This window comes from Thamnophis elegans, chromosome 7, assembly GCF_009769535.1.
Source record: "Thamnophis elegans isolate rThaEle1 chromosome 7, rThaEle1.pri, whole genome shotgun sequence".
Lineage (NCBI taxonomy): Eukaryota > Metazoa > Chordata > Lepidosauria > Squamata > Colubridae > Thamnophis > Thamnophis elegans.
This window is the reverse complement of record NC_045547.1, coordinates 33,064,920-33,077,587: the sequence shown is the minus strand read 5'-3', so window position 1 is coordinate 33,077,587 and position 12,668 is coordinate 33,064,920. Positions and strand designations below refer to the sequence as shown.

General features: G+C 35.4%; 1 protein-coding gene across 1 annotated transcript; it reads left to right on the top strand.

Moving 5' to 3' along the window:
* The first annotated feature begins 47 nt into the window (after nucleotides 1-47).
* On the top strand, nucleotides 48-11,940 carry DESI1 (desumoylating isopeptidase 1). The gene is made up of 6 exons (XM_032221987.1): nucleotides 48-162; nucleotides 4,157-4,178; nucleotides 5,360-5,429; nucleotides 6,429-6,538; nucleotides 8,300-8,422; nucleotides 9,073-11,940. Exons 1-6 carry the CDS (start codon nucleotides 72-74, stop codon nucleotides 9,164-9,166), a joined length of 510 nt encoding a protein of 169 aa, XP_032077878.1. The 5' UTR covers nucleotides 48-71; the 3' UTR covers nucleotides 9,167-11,940.
* The last annotated feature ends 728 nt before the right edge of the window (nucleotides 11,941-12,668 follow it).

Genomic DNA, 12,668 nt, shown 5'->3' with positions numbered 1-12,668 from the left:
GCGAATTGGTCTGGAAGGTTGTCATTTCCCCCCCACTGCAAGCTCCCCTTCCTGTTTCCTCGGCCAATGCCATGGACTCGCCTCCGATGCTGCACTCGGTGAAGCTCTACGTGTACGACCTGTCCAAGGGCATGGCTCGCCGCCTCAGTCCTATCATGCTCGGTAAGAGCGGCGAGCGAGACAGGGAAACCCGCCTCCTCCTCAATCTGTGTGATAGGTTGAGGAGGAAAGCGGACGGGGATGGCTGTCCGGTCAGTGCGGGGGAATAAGCGTCTGCTCCCGTTATGCAGGTCTGCGGGAGCCAAGGAGCTCTTCAGCCTCTCTCCAGACTCCTAGGACCTAGAGGGAAACGGTGAGAAGATGCGGGGTTGTATTTCTCTTCCCTTCACCCGCCTGAACCAGGTGATGCGCGGGTCTTTATCCTGCCCCGCCTCTTCCCTGCGCCGGCTATGTACCGTATACTAAGGGGCGACTTTAACAGCCCCGATGCCTCTGCCTAGCTTAGTCACAACTTTTCCCGCCGACACAAAGGGAGAGGAGGAAATGCTAAGGTCGACGCTTGAAACCAGATGTTTCCCAGGGTCGTTTAAGGTGCTTAAGGTGGTTAGATGGGAATTCAAAAAGCCAAAGACACAAGGCATCTTTGGGGTGAGGTGGGGTGATAATGGAACCTATAAAAAGGAACACTTTCACTTTTATAGGTGAGTTACAGAGGCAACAAAAAAAATTTTCCTCCACATAAACTGATTAGTCACTATTGTAATAGGATATCCCTAAACCATTGAAAGTGACAATTGAGTAGGCCGCTTGTGATTTATTATTTTATTCATCAAATTTATATAGCTGCCCATCTCCTCCCAAAGGGGACTCACAATAAATAACAATAAATAAAACATCCAATATAAAGCAGATAAAAAAATTAACATTTGCGCTCGTTATGAATCAATCAAGCTACTTATTTCATCAACTCCTTTCTCTATAACAACCTTGTGAGATAAATTGGGCTAAGGGAAAATGAGTGGCCTAAAGTCACTCAGTGTGCCTCAATACTAAAACCTGGGTACCTCTGTTTTTAATTCAACACCTTAGTCTGTAAATACACAGACTCTCATGTGAATCTCTTCTTTGACCATTACAGCCCACTCCAATGGTATATTGCTGAGATTCAACTTCTTGCCTTGATCAGTTTTTTTCCTTTCTTAGTTGAAGTTGGAAGTTCATGATCTGAGCCACAGTCAGAATCATGTCTTCTTTTTACTGGCTGAACAGAACTTCTTCATCTGTACTTGCAAAATATGTGGTCAGTTTTATTCCATCTGGTAACATTCAGTTGTTAGATTGTTGTACAAGTTGTTTAGATTGGTTAAAAAAAGTATTGTATTTCTTGCGAACATCTAATTATCAGGGTAGAATTCTGTTAGTCTGTCATGTGCCTCATTTTAAATACCAAGGCCTAATATCCCTCATGACTAGGCTTTAGTATTCCAGTAGTCTTTGAAGAGATCACATCTTTTTTGTTGTATTGACAAGTTATTGCATGTCAGGATATAACTATTCATTATCAACCTCCTCTTCACCTGTGGGATGTACGGTCACCTTAATAGTGAACTTCTTAATTGGAACTAAAATCCTCCAGTCATTTTTTGAGTTGTATATTGAATTTGGTTTGCACTGGGTTTAACACTTTTTTGCTAGTAATTATAACTGCTTCATTTCTTGTCCAATGTTCTTGTTCACTGTAGAATATCTGGTGTTTTTTTAATGTGCAGTGACTTATTCCAACTTTACAGTTTTCTAAGTCCCAAAATGTTTGTGTATAGACTTGATACTTCTGCTCTGATAACATCCAGTTGCTTTGGTTCATGATTCTAACATTTTTTGCATCAACTTGTTTTGTGTGTATATGTGTGTGTACTCACACACACAAATGTATCTTTGCAGGATCAAACTTGTCTTTTGTCTCTGGGCATACAAGCAGCTGAACATTCTATCAGCCTTAGTCTAGTCACATGATTATCATCAGTGCTACACATAATTGTCCTCTACTGTTATTGTCCTACCGATAGCTATGAATTTCACTTTGTTTTCTTGGTAGAATAGTGGAGTGAGTTGTCATTTCTTTCTCCTGTGGATTGTGCTTAATCTGATCACTGTGGATTTACCGACTGTTACAAGTGCCCTTCTGGGAGTATGTGGTCCCAACTGTATAGTAATAGTTCATGACATAATGGGAATGTACAACTTTGTTTACTGCAACAAAATGATAATTCTTGAAGGGTTAAATCATTAAATTTCATATATGTATTTTAAATACATAAGATTTAATCAAACTAGTTACTTTAACTATTGGCCTATAATCAGTAACTTTGTTTTTGCTGTAGCATAGTAGAACTTTTATTCTTAAAATTAATTTCTGATCAGTAAAAGCAGCATATGATTTTTATATGATCATGATTTTATTTCACTGTCGTAATAAAATCATGAAACTGAGAAGAAGCAAACTAAATTACCTTATTACTATTCCCACACTATTTATGGAAGATTATTTTAATCCATAATATATATCCATTCCCTATATCTGCAAAGCAGCACTGAACTTATTCATGTTGAGTTTTATGTATCCTCAACATATAGATGTGTATTTGCAATGTAAATGTTTAGCAGTTGAGGGATTCCACAAGTCCAAAAAGGATAATTTTTCTTTCAAATGCTACAGAATCATTTACCATTTATCAAAGTGCCGTATTTGTTTTTGAAAGCAAGGTTCAATTGATGTATTGTGTGCTGCTTACTACTTTTAATACTTTGAGTAAAGAGCAAGGCATAAAAATTAAAGCATTTCATAATTTTTAATATTCATTTTCTTACTTTCATTTTTGAACTTGCACTGTCATTGTGATGAAGAAAAGTGTAATCATAAGTAACTCATTTGAGTTTCAACAGAATTGCAAGTACCTCCCACATGGAACTCTGTATTAATTAACAATAGTCAGAAGACATGATAAAAACTGCTTAATTTTACAACAGATGAACAGGCTTAACCATAGTTTCAACTGGGAATCCCAAACCAAGCCAAAAATGCTAGAGAATTCCTAGAAGCTTGACATTCAGACAAATACGCCACCAGCATACAGATAGATATAAACAACATCTGCATACCATTCAAAAGAGACAATCAAAAAGCCAAAAAGGAAACAAAAAGACCAAAACATCTCCTCACCAGCAATCAGCATTCAGATGGGCAGAGATTAATACTAAGATTAACTTAGGCTAAGAATCAAGAAACAAATGATACCCCAATCAAAGAACTGCCAGACAAGCTAATAAACAATCTAATCAAGGAACCACCAAGACCATTCCCACCAATACAAATAGGGCAAGCCAGTAGTATATAAAATGAGAGAAAACCCCATTCCCTACTAGCACTGTTGATGTTACCTAGTTTGGTAATGAAATATCTGCAAGAAAACATCCAAGCTCAGAGTGCACTAAGGACTCCATAGTACTAGTTAAAGCTAGGTTTTGCTTTTATTGGGCATGCTTTAGAAAATTTATCCTAAGCGCTTTAATTTCCAAATGGAGATGAAAGGGGAGAGTGTAGAGTTTTAAAAATCATCATCCCCCTTAAAAGCAACTAAACAGAAATTTCAAATACTGCTTAGATTTATGAAGAATCTGTAAAATCAAATCTCATATATGATTCATCAAAAGCAAATACCAATATATTCAATTAAATCTGCTTCCAGTTGTGTAGAGGTAATATTGAAATGTTCATAGTATACTGAGACTTTAGCACAGGAACAATATTCACTTGATACAATATGTTGCACTGATGATGCATCATTTCTAACATATTAGGTCAGATTTAAATAAAAAGTAATTCAATATGTTTTATTCAATCTAAGAGAAAAATTCTGAATTATCTTAACGTTATTCATATAGATATTATGAATTAACTTTACATATTACATCACATATCCTTTATCAGCCTGCCATACTTTAAAAATCATCAAGAAAAAGAAAAAATGTGTTTTCACAGTTTTTAAGAAAATGTGGTAGTTAAGTCTGACCTTCTGAGCTCTTTCTAAGAGAAACTAATTTACTAAGTTATATGAAGATGCTGATACTTATTGCTTTCTTCTTCTTTTGTATACAGGTAAGCAACTAGAGGGTATCTGGTAAGTAACTAGTCTTAAAATGAATTGGAATGTTTGTACTATGGGAGATCCCTACTGTTATGCCTACATAATTTAGATAGTGTTGTCAAGGGATTAAAAATTAACAAATCTAATTATTTGGATGTAGCTATAGTCAGTGCAAAAAATAATAATAATTCAAAATGAGGGCCAGTGGGAGAATAAAAAAAAGTCCCTGTGCTCAGTCATTCAAACCCTGGTCTTCTCACATTTGGACTACTATAATGCCCTCCTCATGGGGTCTATCCTTGAAGAGCATTCGGAATCATCAACTGGGGCAGAGTGCAGGGGCACAGGCAGTTCTTGGGGCCCCTAGGATGGCCCATGTTACACCATTACTCCATGAGCTGAACTGGCTGCCAGTTTGCTTCTGGGTGCAATACATGGTGTTATCACATTTAAAGCACTGCATAACATGGGTCTATGTTACTTGAGAAACTGCCTCGCCCCCTTAGGTCTGGCCCACCAGACTCAACAATCAAGGAATTCTAAAGCTGGTGGGGTCCAAGAGAAGGGTCTTCTGTGCCATGGCTCCTGCCCTTTGAAACATCTTGCCCCTGAGGTTAGATCAGCTCCAACCCCTCTAACCTTCCAAAAGGCCTGGCTCTACCAGATGGCTTCAGGCCCCAATAGAGGAGCATCACACTGGAAGTATTTGATGACTTAAGAGGCAATCCTGCCTCCTTCTCTTGGTGCATCCTGTTCCTTTCCTCCCTCCCTAACTTTTAACTATAATTTTAACTATAAATATTTTATTGTTATTTCCACATTTATTACTTTAGACATATTTATATTTTATTATTTTAATTGGTTTTAATATTGTAAGCTGCTCAGAAGCAATTTGAAATGAATGGGAAATTAAATAAATAAATGCATACATAGACACACACACACACACACACACAGCCGAAACACATTAATAGGAGCAAGCATTTGTCATAAAATGCTGATTGATTGCTAGAGGCAAGAGGTAAAGCTAAAGGAAGAAGAATGAATTGGGCATGCCTGAAATTCTGAATATTCTGCAGTATTATACAAGACAAAATATGTCTAAAAAGATGAGACTAATCTGTTTGCATTTGTATTACCCTTAATAAACTGTTAGGCAACATATTGGCTGGAGATTTACTCTTTCTTTTAACCTGCTGTTTATTTATTCTCAGGCACACCTCCATAGTTGCCCACAGGGATGAATTCTTCTATGGTAGTGGGGGAATTTCAAGTTGTCCACCTGTAAGTTTACAGACATCTGAGAAGTTATTCTGTTCTTTTTTTCTCTTTTGCTCAGTTGATTTCAATTCATTTTGTATTTCTTGAAATTAGTACCATGTTTCTCTGAAAATAAGACCCAGCTGGAAAATAAGCCCTAGCATTATTTTTCAGGATGCCTGCAAAATAAGCCCTACCCCAAAAATAAGGTTAAGATCATCAGCCAGACAAGACATTTAGTATCGCATTTCTCCCAAAATAAGACATCACCTCAAAATTAGCTCTAAAGTGTCTTTTAGAGCAAAAATTAATATAAGACTCAGTCTTATTTTGGGGGGAAACACGGTATTGCCATTCTTACATATCACCTGTAAAATCACAATAACTTAGAAATGCATCCCTAAACTCTGAGAAGAAGCTATAGGGGTACATGAAAAACACCCAGACACTGCCAACCCTTACCTCCATCCCCTCAAAGCTTCTGTTGCCTGGATGATTGTCTCACATTACCTTGCTCTATGTTTTGTACAAGAACTGTTGCTTTGAGTATTAAGTAATCTTTTGGGGTCTGCAAAACTTGGTTTAAATCAAAGATATTTTTTTCTGAATCTCATTTTCCTAATGCAATGATTCAGCCAGTGCTGATTTTAATTTAGCCATATACATTGGGTTTTTATTTAACAGACTTATCTGAGTTACCTTAACTGACAAACTGAAGTTCTGATCCTTCCTCTAAAGCTACTCTTCTGTAAAGCAAGCTGTGGTGGGATTCACATCTGTATCAAAAGCCAACAAGTTTTCCTGCTATTCCAAGTCTCCAGATTAAGATGCTATATGAGGATCTTATGAAATATTACTGTCAGTTTTACTAGTGATAACAGATGTGAGTAAATTCTGGAAGTTTCCAATTGATGTGAACAAATTGTGAAAATTTGCAGAACATTTTCTGCTTAAATTATTCTATAAAAGATACTGAGAAATTTTCGGGGTGACTTAGTAACCTAATGAATGCAAATTTTGTAGGGTGGAACATTGCTTGGGCCTCCGGATACTGTTGTAGATCTGGGATATACTGAAGTTTCAGAAGACCTCTTCTTAGAATATTTGTCCTCATTGGGGGAATCTATATTCCGGTGAGATTCTGCTGTTTAGTTTCCATTCTAATATTCTGTGAAGAGAATAACTAATTAGATTTTTTTTAAAAAATATGTAAATTTTATGTAAAATTCTGGAATTATATGCACACTTCAGCTGAAATCACCTGTTATTAGAATATAAGGATAAACTAGGAAGAATCAGTATACTATGCTGATTACATTTGCTCCTGATTGTTATAATGATGTCGCTTCTGGATTGATTTACTATATAAAACAAAATATATTATAAAGTTCTTGTCTCTCTTCATGTAAACCTTTAAATAGAAATACAGAAGACTGCTTATTCAGTCATGACCAGGTTATGGGTCACAATTTCAGTTGCTAAATGCATACTACTGTGGTCAGATGAGATTAAGTTAGAACATGAACGTCCACATTTTTATAACAATTGCTTTTCAAAATATTTGTTCTTTATAAATAAAATCTGCTGTGGCACTTGCATTTATCTCTCAGTATTTCACCCAGTGTTATACAGTATTAGTGTGTATATCGTAGAACAGTTGCAAACTAATCAATTTAGAATTGATATGCTACATTCACAGTGATATTTGGTTTTGCCTTCGAACATACAAAAAAAAGCACTTATCAGACATGTATGGAAGCTGCAGTACTAATTATTATATTTCAGTGGGACACCAACAGAGTGAGGGTGATTAATTAATTTCTTGCCCTTAGTTTCTTTATTTTAAATGCCAATAAAATGTGCATTTTGTTCAATATAGTTTGAATAAAATCAGTAGAAAGTAAGGCTGACTAAGAGAAATTGTAGGCAGAAAAGAGTTAATAATTCCATTCTAGCTTTTGTATTTGAAATTTCTGCCTGAACACTGGCGTTTTGAAGCAGTACTGATTGTACTCTCTATCCATAGTCATAGTAAGTACAATATAGCAATTCTTCCTATGCATTTTCTTGATGTTTTCAATTGCATGTAAAAGGACATGGCATCAAACTTGCTCTTTGTTGCATTCATATCATCACTTTGCAATGTTACGCATTGGGGGTGTGGGGAGTATGTTAAGCAAGACGACTGCTGTAGTTATATAGGCTCATTATGATTTAAACTTAGTTCACGCAGTTGAGCTCAGAGGGAGCCTATACAGGTAGTCCTTGACTTATGACAACAATAGAGCCCAACATTTCTGTTGCTAGCAAAATAGTTGCTAAGTGATTTTTGCGCTATTTTACAACCTTGCCACAGTTGTTAAGTGAATCACTGCAGTTGTGAAGTTAGTAACATGATTGCTAAATGAATCTGGCTTCCCGGTTGCCTTTGCTTGTCAGAAGGTTGCCAAAGGTAATCACGTGACCCTAGGAGGCTGCAACTGTCATAAATATGAATCAGTTGCCAAGCATCCGAAGTTTGATCATATGATCATGGGGATACTGCAATAGTTGTAAGTGTGAAAAATGGTCATAAATTATTTTTTCAGTTATTTAACTTTGGTCACTAAATGAACTGTTGTAAGTCGAGGACTACCTGTACATATAAAGGCAACAATCCACTTCCTATCATTTAGAAAGTAGCAGATCTAGGTGGCAGAGGTGTGCTGGAGAAAGAACAATCAAGAAACATGAGCCTGGTGTCCTCACTGTATCAACAGATCAGATAAAATCCTTTTAGCTTTTGATCTGGATGCTGTAATTATGAATTGTCTTTATATGCTTGAACCCTTGAGACTTTTTCTACTTTACATCTTACTCATGTTCATTCTTCTTGATTTTTTGGTGGATCACAGAGGAGACTCTTATAATCTTTTTGAACATAATTGTAATACATTCAGCAATGAAGTGGCACAATTCTTGACAGGGAGAAAGATCCCTTCCTACATTACAGATCTCCCATCTGAGGTCCTTGCAACGTAAGTGCAATCTTTTTTATATAGTATACCATGTTTACACTACCACATTTCTTGTAACAACCATGCCTTCTCAGTTCATGATGGCACTAAGGTCTGCCAGAATTTCCATCGCTAAACAATGCGGTCATGTCACGCTTTACAGCCATATTGCTTAGTAACACAAATTCTACTCCCAATTATTATTGTTAACCAAGAACCACCTGTATGCAAAAAAAGCGGGGGGGGGGGGACTCAATGGACTGCTTACCCCTTCCCTAATACATTGAATATATTCTAAGGGCACCCTCTTCAGTGTGCTTAGCAGTTCACTGTCGAAGTATGAAGTTCATTGCAGAACAATTCAGTGCCTAATGCTATTAGCTATGAAGCAAAGAAACAAAGTCCTCAAAAAAAGAAGACAAAAATGAAAATAAATTCCATGTCTAGGTTCTGTGCTATTATAGACAAGGTTTTGGATTGGCTTCCCTTTTCTTCATCCTGATGAGATATTATCATAGGTTCATTTCTCCATATGCCTCTTAAGGATTGTATTGATTGTGAATAGCCAGTTTCTTCCCAAGGTTCTTAAGTGCCTTGTTTTTAAGTTTAATATTTTTAGTTACAAAGTGTTTTGAAAGCTTAAATTTCTCCCATGCTTCTTACTGTCACAGACCACTTGGACAAGCATTACGGCCTCTTCTTGACTCCATCCAGATCCAGCCACCTGGAGGAAATACTTTTAGCAGACATAATGGACAGAGCTAGCAAACACAGTGAAAAATATCTCAGTTCATAAGGGCATTTCCTTTTAAAACTCCACTGTATTAGATACCTGTCTTATACGTTTATGCCATGATTCAAAAGTGGCATTTCGGACTTGATAGGGAGAATATTTATTGAATTGCATGTCATGTGGTGATATCAGAAGAAATATGGTCATAAAATCAAATAATGTATTTACTTATTAAAGCTGTTTTTTGTCTTGGTTCATTTCTTTACTATTCTCTACTAAGAAACTGGAAATTAGGAGATCCACCTGCACCGTCTAAAATAACAGAGATGTCCTTAGCTGTCTCTTCCCAAATGTACTAATTTCATTACCATTGTTGCAGTATTTTGTAACCTCAAAGTTGTAAATTTAACAATAATAAACAATATGCTTGAATATGCTTTTAATTTTTATAGGAGCAAAAAACTAAAAACATTCACTGTGAAATTATTTTGAGAAATACTTCTTTAAACAGAAAATATAAGCCAGTCTGCAATAGAAATAAATATATACAGTAATAGATTTTTAAGTGTGGATTGTTGATGCCAAAAAACCCTCTATTGCTTATTTTGAAAATCTGACCTTTTCAATACCAGAAAGAATAGCCCTAACTCTTGTGCTATGTAATCTTTTGTATGTTAAAAAAATGTACAATGGGTAGAAACAAAGGTCTTACTGTAAGCAGTAACACCATATTTTAAGGAAGGTTAAATGAATTTGACTAGTACAATAAATAACATAATTTTCACAAAACGTATGCAATGTACAACTTTCAGATAAGAGTGTAGATTAATAATTTTCAATTCTGGAAGCATATCCAAAATCATTTTTAAGACCTATTATTTAATTCTGAGTTTTAAATATATAAATATGGTTACATTGGTTTTATCCATCCCTATAAACACCCTCTTCTCCACATGCTAACATCCAGTTTAAATCAGGATCATCTTGTAGCTGGTTGGTTGTTTTTTTTAATCAACAAAAATTATCTATTTAACTAGGTTTGGGGCCCACTTCATTTTTTTCCTGTAAATAATTGTAACAGAACACTAAAATCAGTTCAGGAGCAAATTGGTATAATATGCCTTTCTTTCTCCTCTGCTGAGCATGATTAAGAAAGCATTATATGGCAATGATAACTGTTCTGTGAGAAAACACACGCACGCACATAAACATACATTTCCCTCAATATCAGGTTATTTCAATTAAATTGAATTTTTTTCAGAAACTAGATTTTCCTTTGAGAGGCTATTAATTTGTCTCCACTTTCTCCTAATACTTGGGAAGAACATTAGAAAATCTGCTTTGCTCAGAGATAATATTCACTTGTACAATGTATTGATTATAAAATACAAACCTAATAAAGTAACTAGATTGCAGTCCAAATGTTTTTGTCCCCTTTTTAAAAGGTGAACTTTTGAAAGATTATGTGATGAATCACAAATCTCGCTATCTATAAATATTACAGGACTGGTTGCTGGAATTTGTTACCCAAAGACACAGTATTGGTGATGCCAGGTGAGAAAGGCTGTTTTAAGTCTGAGGCTCAGAAAAATTCTTGGGAGGGAAAACAAGTTTTCCTTCCTTAGGAAAAATAGAAAATTTTGAATGAATAGAACAGTAGAGAAATGAGAAAGAATTCTTTGTTAATGCATGCTTTTGAAATGCCTCAGAACTTATGTGCTGAATTTTCAGATTGCAATCTGATAAAGTATTTTTCTATTACAGAAGTATTTTATACCTATATTGATTATCGCAACACAGAAAGAATTGGAGTGACAGTGAATATAGTTCTGAATGTTCTTTCTATATGACATACTGTACCTGCTTTTAGGCATCTCTTCTCTATCACAATCATTGTGTGTGTGTGATAGAACAGAAGAACTGCTGATATAACATAAAACTTTTCTAAAATTTATTCCATAACATATTGGAAGCATTGATTACAATATCTTGATTTCTTAAAAGCTCCATCCAAAACACACATACTTTCTTGTAAACTCCAAAAACCTGTTTTGAATTGTAGTTTTAATAATAAAATTGATTGCTTTTTCATGTGTAACTTTTCATCATTCCTTATGTCAAATTTAATGTACATTTCTCCATTTAACTAGTGCATATGAGCACATGGAGAAATGAAGAAATTTCTGGTACTTATTTAATAATATTTTTGGAACTTTCCTTCCTATAACTTTAGAAAATGCAAAATAAAATGTTTATTCAGAAACAGGTACCACTTTTTTCCTACAGATTTATTCCCAAGCACGTTTGCAACCCTAGGTAGTTGTAAAAGGTGTATTCTCTCCTCTCCACTTCTTCCAGTAAATAATTGATTCTTGTGCTTTCTGAAATACACTATAGGCTCTATTTTCAGTGATGTGCAATAATGTTTAGAACTTCACTAAATAGAGACGTAAAAGAGGCTACATTTCAAACTGGGATCTCAATTCTAGGATCTGAATGATTTGTATGTTATGTTCCACATCACTTGACACTAGTGACTAAGGTCAGTTCAGAGACAGCAGACCTGCTTTATACTTGTGGAAAAATATAGCTACATATCTTAACATTTTTTCCATCCTTATATTTATAAGCATATAAAGTATGAAACGTGCATGTATTTAAATTGAAATACTTTTAGCCTGTCAATGGAAAGCTGAGCAGCCTGTATATTACAGCAAAGATCTGGCTTAATTAACAGGTCTGTCATTTCCAGGAATTCCATATTGTTCTTGTTTTATAATTAAAATAAAGCCTTTATCAGAACCTACTTGAGTTTGTTTGTTTTATTTTGGCATATTTGCCTTCCTATTTATTTTGATATTATAATCTAAAATATCCTATGATATTTTAGATTATATTGATACAATCAAAGGCCTTTCTATAATCAATGAAGCACATAGTCCTTGGCTTTCTCAATTTTCCAGCATGCATCAGTATTAATGAATCATGTTCCTCAGCATTTTTCAAAGCAAACTTGAACATCTAGCATTTCTTTTTCTATGTACGGCAATAATTTGTATTAGACTACTAGTTCATCTTTAAAGTATCTTGCAGGGGTTGGGTGGGGAAATGCCCTTGATGCATTTGAGTGAGATGGTTATGATTTAAACCAAGGTCAGGTGACAGCTCTAGATTTTCCTGCCTCTGAAAGCATACTTGGCATCTTCGGTACAAGTTTTTTAATTGCTCAAGATGTACCTCTTCACATAAGCCTTGGGGTCATGCTAGAAGTGCTTCGCTGCTGAATGGTAAATATGATTTGTATTATTTACATTAGTACATGTGTCAGCAAAGATGTTCCAGAATACAGTAGTGACCCAAATTATTCAGCATATACATGCTACATTCAGTATGGGAAAATATTTTCATGATTCTATACAACAAATGGTAGCTATAGAGTCACCCAGACCTGTAACTTATCTAATGCTCAGAATTGAATCATGTATACCTATATAATTCCCATGGTCAATAAATCCATTTTTTTAAGACCAGAAT

Coding starts and splice junctions, on each gene's coding strand:
- DESI1 (XM_032221987.1), top strand. CDS start 72: ATGGACTCGCCTCCGATGCTGCACTCGGTGAAGCTCTACGTGTACGAC. Junction 5,430..6,428: donor GAATTTCAAGTTGTCCACCT/GTAAGTTTACAG, acceptor CAAATTTTGTAG/GGTGGAACATTGCTTGGGCC. Junction 6,539..8,299: donor TTGGGGGAATCTATATTCCG/GTGAGATTCTGC, acceptor GGTGGATCACAG/AGGAGACTCTTATAATCTTT.